Below are 17,998 nucleotides of genomic sequence, written 5' to 3'. Positions count from 1 at the left end.
TATGTTAACATTTCCCTACTCAAAACCAATTACAACCTCCTCCTAATTATCTTCACTACAACTCCTCACATTTGCTACATGATGTATGCTAATAAAAGATCCTTCATAGTGCCCCCCTCCCCCCAACCTTAGGCCTTAAGATGGACTTTCGGAGCTTGTATTTATAACTAGATTCACTATTGAAATAGTTGAAGTTTGAATCCATAATTACTAGGCAAAAGTTTCAGCATTGCTTGAATACTTCTCCCCCTATTGATATCATGCATGACACAATACTATTTGCACCATGTAAGGCTAGAAAAAAGACTTAGATCCTAGATCCTCTATCATGCTCAAACATGCACCTTCATCTAACAACCAGTGTGCTGTGTGGCCCATAAGTAAATATCGTAGGGTATAACAAAACATGTCAATGATAGTTACCCAAAAATAATGACACAACTCCTGCTTATCGTGGAAGAATATGAATTTTCGCATGTTCAACTAACTCTTTGAAGCCCACGTACACATACATAGTTCACCACCTTATTACATGCAACCAAACCTACTAGGCTTATTACTTCTACATTACTATGAGTAGTTGAAGTGATAGTTCATACTTATTGGAAAGAAGTTTCGGTATCGCTCAACTACTTATCCCTGTATTAATGTGATGTATGACACATCATTGATCTTGCAACATGTAATGTTGAACATCTACTTAACTACATGCAAATAGTTTCATAATCAAGTCAACGTATTACAAACGCATGTTCAAAATGAACTTGAATTTGTACCACTGCACTCTAACAACGACAATCCCTGAAGACATAATTTTACATGCTCGACAAAGTCATCCAACATCACATACATCTACATACATTGCCATCTACATTATATTAACATTTCCCTGCTCAAAACAAAATACAGCCTCCTCCTGAGTGACTCCACTGCAACTCCTTGTGTTTACTATACTACATATACATGCACTGTACAAAATAACGAGTATTTCTTGTTTGCAAATTTATGTATCCTATCAACTACAATAACAAAACAATGTGGACATATCTTCATGATTTAAATCTCTTCCTTTTACAAACATACTCTTTTAACAACCTTTCAAGGTCCACACGGACGTTCAAACTGAAGTCATGGACATAGTAAGCAGATACCCTTTTGAAGAAATAAGTGTCGACTCAAAATTCCTTGAACTATATCTACAAAACAGGTGCACCTTCCTGTGCATATCTTATATGCTAGAATTCCATATCACACCGGAAGCATTAAGGAAAACAACGCACTTACAATGTATGAAGTTTTTGTGCAAATACCTAACTTTCAACGGGTGGAATAGGGTCAACAGTTCCTCGAATCTAAGCTCTTCCAATAACTTTGCATGAACTTTAGAAGCATTCCCCAATACCTGGGAACCTTGTTAAATAATAACTATCGATACTGCGTCCAAGACTTATTCTTACAACATGTTCTCTTCCAAACATTCCGCTTTGAGTTTGAAACACATCATTCACAAAGTGACATTAACAATAGCCCTTTTGAAATGACACAACTCATGTGGAAGTCATAGAAATTGCGGTTCGATTCATAAAGTACCCCGAACTGTTAACTTTCCCACACAAAATTGAGACCGTGAGAACAAGGAATACTTGTTGGATAGAAGACATGGTTACTACGTTGGAAGAAATCATTAGTGAAAATATGCTCATTTCTACAAACGATGCGATGCATATCTTAAATGAAAATTTCCCAACAACATTAATATGCACTGCCACTAACATTCGTAAAATGTCAAATATCAAAAAAAGAAAGACAACCACAAGAATAGCATACAAAGATGGCTACAATAATCAAGACACTGACCAACGCAAATGAATGCCGTAACACAAGAACATGCCAACAATAACCGTACGAGAAGAAAATTTAAACTCAGAAGCAGCAGCAGTAAAATAAAAAAGGAAATGGGCACACATAATAGATGAGTATATAACATCACATAAATATTCAATAGCATTTGGAACTCCTTCAAAGTTTGTAAAAAAATATATCATCACAATTTAAGATACTCCAATGTATGAATGCTTACCTTGCAAGTGTACTATTTAAAAAATAAACAACACACGTAAAGAAAAGTACACACGCTTGGATAATGAGCAAAAGACACCACAATTTTCCTTTCGAAGGGAAAAACAACATATTTACAAAGAATGTAAGACATCCATAAAAGCAAATAGTATGCCCGAATACTTCTTCCCGTAGCAAATATAGTGGAACACCGAGTTATCAAATGTGGCAATCCTCAATGACATTGAAGAACAGTTGGTCGCTCCAAGAATATAGCATTTACTCAAATAAGGAAATTATCACATGTGGTAGACAATATGGAGTACAAGGTAGCACTGTGAATGTGATGGCCGACACAAGTAAAGTGCAACACCATCTTACCATGATTTATTAATAACGAACCATCAATAATACTTGGAAATTAAAAAAACCTACAATATAAGAGTACATACTTGCTCGAAAAAGCCCGACCAACTATCCTAATGCGAGTGCTACACATGCTTATTCAAATGCCACTTTATATATCTAACAATGTAGAAATCAACTAGCAATGGACCGAGCATTTGGAACGAATGCATATAGAAGAAGAAGACAACGATTAACAATCTGATATAGATGATGCTGAGGAGACTTACACAGACACTTAAATACACAACCTCATTACAATTGAACAAGTCATAGATTACGAAACTGACATCAACTATGTAGCCCCTTGCGAGAACAACAAACTGTTGGAACTATTTCAAGACAATAATAGTGAGGAGTTGAATTTCCATACACTTTTGTTTGGCTCATAAAGACATATTCAAAATCCCAGACTGACGTACCAAGACATTACAAAGTGGGAATTAATACATGCATCCCTCAAATTCTTGAAGAATATACCAAACCTTTTCTTCAAATCAATTAAGGTCCTCATCAATGTAATGCAATCCATTTAGGTGTGGTTACGATACGATAGACTACGAAGAATGGGTAATATGTTTTCAGATGTGTAGCAGATGAGTGCACAATTAGCATCTTTCATTACTCTCTGTCTTTGCCATTACATAGAACAACAAGGAGCTTCTACTTTATAAACACAAACAAACAAGAAAACAAAGCACTCATCCTTAAGCGAAAACAACAACTACAATGCTTCCCCACTAAGTCCACCGACATAACGTGCGAAACCATCATCAATAAATATACAAGAAGAGAAGACATGGACAAAATTTGCCATTGAATATAACTACGACATTGCTAGCATTAAGAAGAGATGCAAACCAAGAATTATAAGATTTGTGAAGTTCAACATGGCGAAAGACCCATACAATTTCTATTGTGAAAAGGTATATAAACTACCCTTTAAAGATGATGAAGATCATGAACTATCAAAACATGGATCTTGATAAGAAGCCTACAATTCTCGGCATGAGATTATACTACAAAATAGAGCTTATATACAAAAGATGACAGCAACGAATGAAAAGCACAAGAGCACAATATCCAACACGTAAATAACAATGACTGAAAACCATGACTTCGAACAAAGTACCTTCCCTACATACGACACTGCATTTGACATGAAAAGCGTAAATTTAAAAACGATAACGATCAATTTATTATTATTGTTTAAAATCCTCATGCATAATGACGAATATTTCAAGATGACTCGATCTCTGAACATTGAACGTAGACAACTATTTGACAATGCCATGATATGGAAAAGGATTTATCCGATAAAAATATACACTTATTTCTCACAAGTGGAGCTGGCACAGATAAAACATACCTTCTTCTAGTTATAGTCGAAGGCTTATTACGGTTTTACAATCAAACTCTTTCATGTGTAGATTATGAACTACTGCATGTATTAATGTTAGTTTACACAGGAAAAGTAGCTTTCAACATAAATGGACTCACTATATACTCCGCATTAGATTTGCCATTACAAATAAAAAACTTAACCTCCCTCTCGAGGGAAAAGCTTGGCATACTGATTCGTCTTTATGAACAATTACAACTCATCATGTTTGACGAGATTTCATTAGTGGGACAGCGAAGTTTAGATTTTGCATACCTCTATACGAGAACCTTCAAAAGAAATCACGTGAAATACTTTGGGAATGTTGATGTGATTTGTTGTGGAGATTCATATGAGGCCAAACCAGTGAAAGACAATTGGTTATTCAAACCAGAGAAAGACTCATTGCAAATAGTAGCAAACACATATTGGCTCACAAAACCATGATGTTATGAGCTCCAAAAAACAGTGTGACAAAATAACAACCAATTCATACAAGCTCTAAACTCTTTCAAAAAGTGATTGAACAAATACAATACATTAACCAACATTGCGTTTGTGACCCACCTCATTTACTATACCAACCTTACAATGACAAACTTTTCCATGCAGTATTAGGTAAAGAATCCAATATCAAAGCAATAAACACGTTCACTACCAGCAACGAACAAGCATTTCGTCTAAAAGACTACAAAATCCTAAAGCAACAAACGGACTACAAACAACGATACAAATCAAAGAAGGAATGTTAGTTGAACTGTGTGCAAGAAACATGAATCAACAAGATAGATTAGTAAAGGGCACTAATGGTGTTTCCATGGGCATGTCCACATATGAGAATAATTACATTGTATGGATTCAATTTCAAAACCCACGAATAGGGAACAAAACCCAACATAACAACTTCCACACATACACAACAACCCCTGATCGCAAATGGAAACATACATCGTACAAATTAGCCCTTCTAAAACAAACGTCCTCACTCAATAACAATTCCTGATTCAAGGAGTTGCTGCTAGAACAATCCACAAAGCATTGGGTCTGATAATGGAGAAATTGGCTTTCTCAACTAGTAGAAATTCGGACACATGGTCTTGCATACACAACACTTTCACGCGTAAAAGCCATAGAAAACCTTTACTCACTTCAACCATTCCAACAACATTATTTCCTTGTGGATATGAACAGATGGATAGGCTGACGACTCAATCAAGATGGGAAATCCTAAATAACAAAATCAAACAAAACACATACATAACTATACTTATCCAATCTTTAAAGACTAGGTCATTATAGAAATACAAAGATGGCATACAAGCCACAGAGACATTGATGAACTCCGAGATTATATATTTGCAAGAGACCAGAATCAAAGACTAAGAACAATATCTCATGCCAAATTTCCCAATACATAAACAATTGCTGCAATTGCACCCTAGTACACTGGGTGCTTAGGAGTCAATGCTCTATCTCCCCATCCACGGTGAATTCGACAAACCATTTTTACTCGAATCCCATTTCGGATATACAAATGCGGAATTTGAAAAGCATATAAAATTTCACTACATGGAATTGAGATCACAACAACTTGTGTCAACGCAAAACAGAGAACATATGGAATTTTAAACATATATAGACCACCATCCAAACAAATGAAAATATTCTTTCAATTACTACACAAAACACTATCAACAACTTCTGCCACATAGAACATCATTCTCATAGGAGACTTCAATATTGACATGCTTCAAAAAATAAAAGAGTCATAGATGTTACAAGAGATTACGAACACTTCTAACTACACACAGCAATGTCATCACATCACAACTACATACGGAACACAACTGGATCATATTTGGAGTAACATCCCAAACATAAATAACCAGTGTGGATCTGCATATGCATACTGGACATATCATTCTATAACCTACATATGTGCATAGCAGATTTCCACATTCCATCAGACATTCATCACTACTTTTGAGCTAACGGTATTAAAAAAAAAAAGTAGTGCACAACTCATACACCTACAAATAAAACTTTAGCACAGGCAAAACAACTCAAAACCCATGTTCTTTCAAACCGAAACATGATTGCTTTACAATGGGAATTGAACGTATATACAAACATGTCATAACGGTACAAAAGAATTTCCAACGGATAATCTCGAGAAAACACACAGATGAACAGAGGTGCATGCACTATCAAATTTAAAAAAGCGTGCCCACTTGGGCAATAAAAAATAAAAAATAATGTCACGCTCTCAACCAGTTCTGATTTTGTTTTGGGTTCCTCGTTGTATTCCATTTTCGTGGTAGCTACTTGATCGAGTGCAACTTCTTCTGCCTATTGCAGAACAACCAACTATTCCTTCGGGGGATGTGGATCGCCATGCCTTTATCCATAGACTTAAGCATGGACTCAACCATATGGGTGTGTAAGCATGGTTTTTTCCTAATGAGTAGAACCAACACGTGGACCTCACATTGGCAAAGATGAAGCATTTTCTCAAACATAAAATACAGAAGCCTTTTCGAAAAGCAGGGCCTGAGTGGATTCTCCACCTTGTTCGAAGGGCGTTGGGCTATTAAAAGGAATTTTTTGTTCTCAATTGCACTTATGTGTTGGTTTTCACGAGCAGTTGTAATGGTCATGTGCTTATGGGGAAAAGAAGCGCGCCACGAGCATAAAAAATAGAATTTGCCTTTAATTTCATAGGTGGCAACGGATCACAACATTTTTGGGCCTGCAAAGGGTCCCATGGAAAAGATGAGATTTTGTTTTTGCTAATGTTTTGTATAGATGGTAATGTGAGGTACAATACATGTACATATACATTTATCAATGTATGGGGGGACATACTGAAACGTATAGCTGATAGTGGATTGCCAAATACATATATATTTTTGGGCGTAGCTCAAACAAAACGGGATTGCAAATCGCATCGCAAGCAATGGTGGTGTTGAGCAGCAGCGGCTGGTTGCTCCTGTCGCTGCCCAAAACCCCACCCCCACCCCGACAACATCTGCAACTGCACCCCTGCCCCTGCCCCTGCCATTGCCTCCATCTTCCCCTCCCCCCTCCCCCTTCCTTCCCCCCCCTCCGTCATGGCCTCGCGGGCTCCCTCCTTGCCTTCGCTTTCACTCTTGCCTCCGCCTCCTCCCCTCCCTCCGCTCAACCTGCTCCGCCTGTCCCTGCCTCCGTCGCTCCTTCGGAAATACTTCTTGCTCTTGATCAATCTTTCGTCGGTTCGTCTGCTTTCTCTGCTTCTTATCATGCTCCGTCGATTTCTCGTCTGCCCGAAAATGAACAGGCCAGCCTTGCCGATTCCGCTGCACCTCCCCAATCCGTGAATGCGAGCGACTTGGTGCGATGCTCTGCGACACCGAGTAAGATAGAGCAAGAGTCCACAAGAGAACCGACGAATGAGTCCATCATCGAGGAGGCGTGGGATGTTGTAAACGAGAGGTTTCTAGATGCACGACAGCATAAATGGTCTCAGGATGCTTGGCTGGTGAGCTTACACTTCCGCTTCATGTTCCGAAACAACGACGTTCACTTTGTTTGGTTTTGAAATCCTCGTTTACACCGCACGATTTCCAATGGGTGCTCTTGCCTTACCGTTAAGATTTTTACATACGTCCGAACAAATGCATGGTTGTAAAACGCGAATTATTTTTGTGATCGCCGAGGTTGTAAGAAAACTATCCGATGGGGATTAGGCAAAACTTAAAACGGAGTCCAAACATCGTTTTCTTCATGTGTCGCTTGGTTTAAAATGACGTACTCGTAAATTTCCGTGTTAACAGGACAACTTCAAATTCACAATAAGCCCACTTTGAAGCCTTTTCTTGATTTTTGGTTATCTCTAGTCTCAAGCTTTAAAGCAAACAAAGTGTCATCCTTCTTGCGGAGCGTTCTTAGTTGTTTGGCTGTCACCAGCTGCAATTTCTGAGAATGAATACCAAGTAGACAAACTTCCCTACCTTTGTCATGGAAGGTCATGGTCATATCCTGTAAATTTATAGTGAATTACCCAAACTAAGTTTGGAGACAGTAACAACCAAGTGTGATGTCAATAGGGCCCAAATCCAACGCAAATAAATCAACCATGCAGCAGTAATCTGAGGCTAGGTTAATCACAACCCTCAGCGTCAGAGACCTCTATAATCATACTCAATTTGCCATGGGTTGATTTTGCCATGATCCACTCCCCATTTCTCACCACATCTGAAACAAAGACCTTTCTCCTCTCATCCATGATATATTGACACAATTGCTTATGTACCTCCTCCTCATCCTTATCTTTGTCTTAATGTCTATCATCTATTTTAGAAAATTTGCTAAAAATATTAGATCTTGAAACCTTAACAGTAGGATACTTAGAAATTACCTTACCTTGTACCCCATAAGTTGGTTGAGAGGGCTTAGAACCCAAATGAAATTTCTGTTCACCTCACTATGACCCACTCCCCATTTCTCACCACATCTGAAACAAAGAGCTTTCTTTCTCCTCTCATACATGATAGATTGAGACAATTGCTTATGTACCTCCTTATTATTCTTATCTTTGTCTTGATGTCTATCATCTGTTTTAGAACTTCTGCCAAAAGTAATAGACCTTGAAACTTTAGGATACTTAGGAATTACCTTACCTTGTACCCATAAGCTGGTTGAGAGGGCTTAGAACCCGATTGAAATTTCTAAGGGCTTCTTCCAAACATGGTCTAGAGTAGATGATTTCTAAAAAGTCCCATTCCCAATTGATTTCTCCTTGAAGTTGTATTTGGTTTCATATAACTCTACTAGCTGCATCGCCTCATCCAAAGACTTAGGTCTAGGTGCCATCACATCTGAAGCAAGAGATGACTGTAGCCCATGTTTAAATCCGAGTCTTCTCTATTTTTCATCAACTCCTTGCTCAAATAAAGAGAGCTTCCAAAATTGCTTGATATAGTGCTTGACTAAGCCATTTTGCACCAAGTCATCCGTTGGCATACATATTGATCCATAATCAAGGGTGAGTGTCACGAATTTATCCCAAGACATAAAAAGAATTATTTAATAGATTGATTTCGGTCAAAGAAAGTCGACTTTGGTTAACTAGCAAGAGTTGTAATTTTCTTTGCTTTGCATTGGTTAAGAGAACTGTGGGGACACCCACAAGGGACTAGGAATGTCCAAGAATAATGGGTTAAAGTGTTGGATATTGTTTATTGAATGTGTAGCACCTAGAAGAGGGTAAAAAGCCCTAGATTTTAAGGGGCAAGTGCCAAAAAGCAGGTCCCATGAGATCAAATTACCAAGAAATTGGCACCCCACTTTAAAAAGGGCCCACTAGAGTCAAAACCAAATTCAGCGTCAAAATTGGGGAAATAAAGCGAAAAAGCCAAATTTATAAAGAGAAGCAGGCCCCAGCTTTTTGGAGCCCATGCTTTTGGACTGGTAGCCTAGTCTATAAAGAGAGAGGCCTTGTGCCCTCAAGAACACACACAGTATTGTACTCGGGCTCATGCTCTTTTATGAGCCAGTTGTAGAAAGTTTATTCTATTACAATAAAGACCTGCGAGGGGTCCAGCCCTTATTTATGGGCCATGGTGTGTGTGTTCTCTGTTGTTTCTCCCCCTTTCTTAGTTAGTTTTGTTTCCCAAAAGAAATTTGCTACTGTTCCCCTTCAGATGAAGCTATCAGATGCTGTTTTTCCCTGTTATCTGTGAAATTCGAAATTATCTTGGTGATTATCTGCTACGAATTCAGGATCCAGGCTGCGTTTCTACCAGAAGTGATTTGTTTTTAGGGTTTGTGGGCTGATTACAGATTTTTTAAAGGGTATTTGGTCCGATGACTGTGAGAAAGGTGTCAATCATCTCATGTCTGAACTCCTCCCATGTAGCCATAGCTGGTTTGAGCCCACTTTAACTCAATGTGTGAGCCTATTCCTCAAGATGGAGCACTGCAAACTGAATCTTGGCAGCATCATCTCTAGGGCTTAATCTCAATTTGAGCACGTTGGAGGAAATCCAATCTAGATAGAGAAACCTGAAGAGAATTCCATCTCAGATCTACATGTACAGTTCTCAATTATTTTGCAATAGATGTGCAGACAAATTATGATCCTGTAAATTCCTTTGTACAAGGAATAGGTTCAACAAGGAATAGGTTCACTCATGATTTTATAATCAGCTGTCGTCCATAACTTGAAATTCTAGGTTTGTTCTGGAGAGAATTGTTCTCTTTTTATAACCAAGGTTACTTTATTCCTTCCGTTATTTAGCAGGTTTCCACTTGGGAACTAAATTTTATTCCCTCTTGTCCAAAATTATAGTGTAAAATTCCTTAATTCTAGGAAAAATTTGCGTTTGAAATTGTGAAATATTTCATAGTAATATCAGGATATTTTCCAGGAACCCCCACATTGCCTTCCTCCTAAAAGGAAGTTGACCATGCCATCATTTGGAGGAGGGATCAAAGCCCACCTACAGATTATCAAAGGCAGAAAAAGACGAGGTTGCCGAGCAAATTCAGGAGTTTTTAGATAAAAGCTTCATTAGTCATAGCCAATCTCCATTTGCTTCCCCTGTTTTATTGGTAAAAAAAGAAGGATGGCACTTTCAAATTATTCATTCATTATAGGGAGTTGAATAAAATGACTATTAAAAACAAGTTTCCTATCCCTAGGATGATTTATTGGATGCATTGAAGGGATCCAGATATTATTCTAAGATAGACCTCAGTTCAAGGTACCACTAAATATGAATCAAGGAAGGTGATAATATAAATATGCTTTCAGAACAGAGGGTATTATGAATTCAAAGTGATGCCTTTTGGGCTCACTAATGCCCCTGCTACCTTTCAGTATTTGATGAATATAATCCTTGGGACTTACTTCTCCAAGTTTGTGCTGGTATTCTTATTGATATCCTGGGGAGCACTTAGTGCATGTTGTTGAAGTGCTGGTTGTTCTCAGAACGCATCAACTTTTTGCCAATCCTTCTAAGTGTTCCTTTATGGTGCAAAAGGTGGAGTACCTAGGCCATATTATTACTCCTGAGGGTATTTCAATGGATCCTTCTAAGGTACGAGTGATTAAACAGTGGCCAATCCCTTCAACACTCACTCAGTTAAGAGGATGTTGTGGGTTGACATCATTCTACAGAAGGTTTATTAGACACTATGCCAAACGAGCAGCGGCACTCACTGACTTGCTTAAGAAAGGGGCTTTTGCGTGGGGCCCTTCTGCAGAATCAGCTTTTGAAGGCCTCAGGAGAGCCTTCATAATAGCTCCGATTTTGGTCTGCTCTGATTTCTCCAGGCCATTTTTAACAGAGGCAGATGCAGGTAAAGGTATAGGAGTCGTTCTCAAACAGGGTCAGGGAGTAATTGCTTATGAGAGCAGGAGATTGAATGATAAGGAAAATATGTCTCCAACCCATGACAAGGGGATGCTTGCTTTCACACCTGCTATAAAGAGATGGCATCATTACTTGTATGGAAGACACTTCAAGGTGAGGATAGACCATGGATCACTAAGGTTCCTCCTATGCCAGAGTACTCTTACTCCTAGGCAAAGAAGGTGGTTGGAATTTGTAAAAGGATATGATTTTGATATTGAATAGGGTAAGGAAAATGTAGTAGCTGATGTGTTGTCTAGACTATGGTCTTGTCAATGTTCAGCAGCTTTCCATATTTACCAGGATGGATTCATGACATCCAAGAGGAGTATTTGGAACATCCTGAGACTGCTGCTATCTTTATGGCCCTTCAGGACCCCCATGGCATGGACTACCCACAATATGCCTTGATGAGATGAATGGCCTTCTATGGTACTTAGACAGAGTTTATTTGGTACCTCATTCCTCTTGTAAGAATCTGATATTGGCAGAGATGCATAGTTCTCCCATTGCAGGGCACATTGGTCTGGGGAAGACTTAAGTAAAAACAGAGCTTCTATTGGAAGGGCTTCTGGAAAGATGTGCTGAATTATGTAAGGACTCGTGTGTCATGTCAGCAGGTCTGTTAGAGGGCAAGTGAACTTATATCGGCATGGATTTTATCACTGGGTCGCCTGCTACAGCAAAGGGGTGGAACAATATCGTGGTGGTTGTGGATAGGCTGACCAAAACATCCCATTTTGTGCCAACTGAAATTACTTATACTATTTCTCAGGTAGCCAGTTAATTCGTAGAACATATATTTAGGCTACATGGCCTTCCTCAAGAGATAGTGAGTGATAGAGATGCTGAATTCATGAGTTGGTTTTGGAAAGAATTGTTTTTACCAAATTGCCCCCTCGTAAAGAATACCATCTCCAAACTGATGGTCAAATTGAGAATGTGAACAAGTGGTTGGAAGAATATTTGGGGCATTTCTGTTTTGACACACAAAAGTCCTGGGATAAGTGGTTATGTTGGCAGACTTCCGTCATACCTCTAGCTCACAATCCCCTAGGATCTACCCAAGATGGCAAGTTTTTGGGAGCTGGTGGCCTAAATTGGCATTAAAAAATACTCACCCCTTTGAGCCCACCAAATGGTGGGCTGGCCCCTACACTTGTCCCATTCCTTGCCACTTGCCCCCTCCTATGGCCAAGTGGCTGGGCTTGTTGGCCCTGCTGCCAGCCAGCTAAACCTACAGCCTGCCACGTATCAAATTCATACTTCACCAATGGGTTCCTAGCGGGTAGTCCTTAGACATGACCTACTCTAGAGCCACTTTTGAGTTTGACTAACCTCAACTAAGAGGTTTATTAGTTTGTCGTCTTATCTTGTATCTCCATGCCTCTTGGCATGCTTCCTGGCTCACACCCAAGGCCCTAAGAACATTCTCTTGGATGGTTGCTAGCCCGGTTTGCAATTTGTGAATTTGATTGGTCCCAGAAATGGATACTAAGGTGGGGTGTGATTTCTGATGTCCCTCTTGAGAGAGGGCATCAGTCTTGCGGGTCACAATTGCCCATAACCCCTAGCAAGGGGGTCCATCGTCAAATGCTAGACCTAGCTCCTATGACCTAACTGAATAGTATGAAAACATTTTCATTCTTTTGCAAAACATACTACCTTAAATATTTTAAAACAAATAGAAATTTAAATGAAAAATTACCAAGCAAGTGGATATGGGTTGAAGACGAGTGACAAGTTCTTAATATTGAAATGTCCACACAATGTATTCCAAGTTCGGCTTTCTCATCTTGTTTATCTTTGTCATCAGCAGTTTACATAAGCTTAGCCAAGTTAGGCGTTTTATAGATGTAGATCGTCTCCTTGAGCAGAATAAGCTCCTTTTTTAGCAACTCCAGCTCTTGTGCGATCAGGAAAAGAAGACAAAGGAGGATGCAACAACGTTGGACTGTTTCTAGCTTCTACTTAGACGTCATGCCAACTTGGTAGCATTGGAGGTCCAGTGCAAGCAAGACCGAGAGCAGATGCTTTTATAGCATTTGCAGTTTCTAACGGCTTTCAGTCCATCATCCGCTCAGGGGTCTTTCACTCTAAGCATAGTGTATTGGACTATCCTCCTGCAGTACCCACAGATAGTTCTTCATCCGCAGGCAATCCTTTATCTGCTCAAGAGTCTTTCATCTCAGAGCATTGTTCAGTGGACTATCCTACAACAGTTGGCTTCTCCTGGGTCTACTAATCCAAGGGGCCATTGAGTAGCTACATGAAGTTCCTGAGAGTCTTCCACCCATGGGGTTATTGCACCCATTTCCATAGCCAGCTCCCATCCCTAGCACGCCTCAGCACGCCTAGATGATGAGTTTCTTGGGTTTACCACCCATGGTGATCATCCAGTCAGAAGACCTTATTCTCTTGGGGTTTCCATCTGAGGGGATCATTTAGTCAGTGCAGTTAAGTCAGATGGGTCTTTCACTCATCGCAGCTTCATCATATCCCGTTAGTTTCTCTAGGTCTTTCCCCTAGGGAGCTTAGTCAGATGGATCAGCTTTATCAAAGGAGTAGATAGTTTTCACAGATATGTGTGATGAGTCTTCGATCCTTGGAGACATCTCAAACCAATTAGTAGTTGTAGTAGATGAGCCTTTCGGTCCACTTATCTAGTTCCCACAGTTGGTTGCTTCGGGCTCCCACCCAAGGGGACACCCCATATGTAGCTGCCAAGAGTAATGGGTCTTTCATCCATCAAACCTTTTTGTCATCTACAGCCAGTTACAATGGGTCTTCCACTCGTAGAGCTCAGTTGGCCACATTAGCTTTGGTCGGCTTGACGCTCAGTTCACCTTCTCATCAGGAGTTTTCAAGACTAGTGGGCTCAGTTTCCAGTCCCACTGGCCTTGAAGCTCAGTAAGAGGAGGCGTCTCAGGGGCCTGCTAGACCGGTTTTAGGCCTAGTAGGAGGGAGTACCCTCATAGCTGGAGTAGTAGGTGTAGCTATTAGCAGCACAGAGGTTGACGATTCCTTGGCAGTCAGTGAGGATAGTCATGCAGTTTCCTCTAGAGTTCCCCCTCCTTAGTGCTTTAGAGAGGCAGCAGTTGTAGTATTGATTTGTATTGAGGTTGACGACGCCTTATAATAATGTGTCCTTCATTCCGAGGGGATAGTCATACAGTTCCTCTGCATTAGATCCTGAGCCACCAGCAGTAGTATTGACCAGTGTCCTTACTGTTAGCTCCCTTGGTGTGGACAATAGCTTGGTCAATTGATCGAAGGTGTGCTCATTAGTCAGGTTCCTCTCTCCGGTCCTCTAAGATCCTGAGCCACCAGCAGTAGTATTGACCAGTGTCCTTACTGTTAGCTCCCCTAGCTTGGTCGATTGATTGAAGGTGTGCTCATTAGTCAGGTTCCTCTCTCCGGTCCTCTAAGAGGCATCCTCAGCTTTAGATAGTTCTTCATCCTTCCGAGAAGCATCTATTGCTTCCATCTCTCCAGTTCTTTCGAGATGCAGCTATTTTATTTGAGGTGTTCTCAGCAGTTTTGGACATCTCACATTCCTTTCAGGCAGCATCCCAATCAATAGATTGAGTGGAGGGGTGCTCAACAACTCCTCAATTCCTTCGGGCAGCATCGTCTTCAGTCCATTCATTAGATCTAGATGCTTATTGGACCTTGCCATATCTTAGTCCCATTGGGACACATCTCCTGGCATCACTCAAGTTCTTCGGGAGGCATTTACATCCATTTTTCCAGATTCCAAGAGGGTGACATGGCTTTTACCCTTAGCGACCTACATTGGTGCATGTCGCTCATGATTCAAGCGTGGGCGGACATAAAGGTGTGCACAACATCCTTGAAAAGTTAGAAAGAAGATTCCTCTGTCCGCATCTTCGCATTGACATACATGTGTGAGTATTTGGGGGGAGAGAGAGAGAGAGAGAGAGAGAGAGAGAGAGAGCAAGAGAGAGTGAGCTTGAGAGCTGAAAGCTTGATAGCTTGGTTGCAATAGAAGAGTATATGAGTGTACAACTGAAAGAGTTAGAGATAAGGTTTTGTCCTAGTGACAAAACCTTAGTAGTCACTAACCATAGTTAGTGAACTAACTTCGGTTAGGGGGAAAAACCTCTTAAAGAGGGAAAAGTGCCCCTAACTGGCTTATTAAATTACATTGGTCACTGCTGAATTATATCTATAATTCTAACACCCCCCTGCAGTGCCAATGTCATGTACAAGGCTGATCAATCACCAAATGGATATAAGTTCAGGGCACTGTGAAATGCCTCAAACTTTTCACGTGGTAGTGCTTTGGTGAAAATATCTGCAACGTTGTCATGTGTGGACACAAAGATCATACTGATCTCTCCTGCATGCAACTTCTCCCTGACGTAGTGATAGTGAACCTCAATGTGCTTCGTGCGAGCATGAAACACTGGATTCTTTGCCATTGCAATGGCACTCTGACTATCAGTGAGAATTGGAGAAGGACCCTCCAAAGACAGATGAAGATCAGCAAATAGACATCGCAGCCAGACACATTCAATTGTTGCTGTGAAAGCTGCCCTGTACTCAGCTTCACATGATGAGGTAGCCACTGTAGATTGTTTCTTGCTCAGCCAGGTAATGCAAGATTTACCCAAAAAGAAACAATTGCCACTAGTGGACTGCTTAGTGTCATAATCACCAGCCCAATCTGAATCACTGTAGGCATGCATCTGCAAGTCACCCCCCCTGGGAAATAACAAGCCAAAAGACTTCGTGCCCTGCAAATAACGGCAGATGCGCTTAACTGCCTGCCAATGCATAGTTTTTGGGCTATGCATGTACCTGCTCACCTAAGATATTGCAAACTGAATATCAGGTCTAGTGTTGCAGAGATATATGAGGCATCCAACAGCCTGACTGTAAGATGTGGCATCAACTGATTCTCCTGCATCATGCATTGTGAGTTTCAGCCCCGGCTCCATGGGAGTGGCTATGGGCTTACAATCATGCATGTTAAATCTGTCCAAGAGTTTCTGCACATACTTGGACTGAGATATAATAGTGCCATGTCTCTCTTGAGAGAAGTGGATCCCCAAATAAAGTGAAGCAGCCCCAAATCTGACATGTCAAAGGTGGTCTGCAAATCAGCTTTGAAATCTGCAATTTTATCTTCATTGGACCCTGTGAGCAGTAAGTCATCGACATAAAGAAGGATGACTAAAATTTCCCCCCCATCCATCTTGATGTAGAGGGTGCTCTCAGTAGGACTATTGTGTAGCCCCTTGATGGTCAAAAAGGCATGAATCTTGGCATACCATGCACGAGGAGCCTGTTTCAGCCCATACAAAGCTTTGTTTAGCTTGCATACCTGAAGTGCATTTGCTGTAATCTCAAAGCCTAGAGGTTGTTTGACATACACCTCTTCCAGCAAGTCTCCATTTAAGAAGGCTGTTTTTACGTCCAACTGATGAACATTCCACTCAAAATGTGCAGCCATTGCAATAACAGATCGGATGGTGGTCATCCGGGATGTAGGAGCAAAAGTCTCCTCATAATCAATGTCCTTTTTCTGAGCATAGCCTTTAGCAACCAGCCTTGCCTTGTATCTGTCAATGGAGCCATTTGGCTTCCGTTTCACCTTGAAAACCCATGGTGTGCCAATGGCATGTTTACTTGGTGGCAAGTCTACAACATCCCAAGTCTGATTTTTTTTAATGGACTGCAACTCATCGTGCATGGCATTCATCCAATGCACATTGTCCTTTGCTTCTTCGATTGTTGTAGGCTCCTCTTCATCAAGAAGAGTACCTGCATATGCTGATTCCACTGAATTAGCACCTTCCATGTGCCTTGCTGCACTGCGAGTCCTGCCAGGTAATGGAGCATCAATCTTACTCTCCCTGAGAGTCTATAACAGCTAGTTTGGGACTGTTTTTGCTGCATGTATGTCTGCAATTTCTTGCTGCACCACCTGTTCCACTGCCTGTGGAGGTGGCAAGACATCGTGTGGTTGAACTGAAGCATCGGGAGGTGGCTGTAAATTCTAATTTGCATCAGAAATATCAGTAGGGGAACCCAAGGCAATGGGTAGCAACCCCTCAAAAACATCCTCTGAAGAAGAAGGCATATGGAATTCAGCCTGAGTGTGAGCTGAATTTTTTGCAAATATCACATCTCTATTGACAATGATTTTGCGTGTAGCAGGATTGTAGAGACGGTACCCCTTGCTTTCTGCACTGTACCCAATAAATATGCACTTAATTGCCTTATCTGACAACTTGTGCCTAAATTCAACTGGCACATGAGCATATGCAAGGCATCCAAAGACTCGGAAATGATCCACTGAAGGCTTTCTCCCATTCCAGACCTCATAGGGAGTTTTTGTTTTCAAAGCCTTAGTGGGAGCCCGATTTAAAATGTAGTTGGCACACATCAGACCTTCAAGCTAGAATTTGTGAGGCATGTGTTTACTTTTCAGCATACATCTGTCCATCTCCATAAGAGTTCTATTTTTCCTCTCAGCTTTGCCATTTTGCTGAGGGGTCAGCCTCACTGTGAGCTGATGCACAATACCCTTGCCTTTCAGAAAAGCATCAAAATTTGCAGACAAGTATTCCCCACCTCTATCTGTGCGCAATGTCTGTATCTCGAGTCCGGTTTCATTTTCAACCATGGCTGAAAAGTGTTTAAACACCATGAACACTTCTGATTTGCGCTTCAGCCCAAAGACCCAAGTGAAATTGGAGTAATCATCAATAAAGGTAACAAAGTAGAGATG

General features: G+C 40.7%; 1 protein-coding gene across 1 annotated transcript in view; it reads left to right on the top strand.

Annotated features, from left to right (window-relative positions):
• The first annotated feature begins 6,769 nt into the window (after window positions 1-6,769).
• Window positions 6,770-17,998, top strand: part of LOC147903058 (Peptidase S41 family protein) — a 102,736-nt gene continuing 91,507 nt past the window's right edge. Inside the window, exon 1 of the mRNA XM_087373243.1 lies at window positions 6,770-7,361. Coding sequence (XP_087229369.1) covers window positions 6,801-7,361 — 561 coding nt within the window. The 5' untranslated portion in view covers window positions 6,770-6,800. The remainder of the gene's footprint in view (window positions 7,362-17,998) is intronic.

Source organism: Dipteris shenzhenensis, chromosome 4 (assembly GCF_047967505.1).
Source record: "Dipteris shenzhenensis isolate YYH24624 ecotype China chromosome 4, Dip_SZ_1.0, whole genome shotgun sequence".
Lineage (NCBI taxonomy): Eukaryota > Viridiplantae > Streptophyta > Polypodiopsida > Gleicheniales > Dipteridaceae > Dipteris > Dipteris shenzhenensis.
This window is presented reverse-complemented; position numbering and strand designations above follow the sequence as displayed.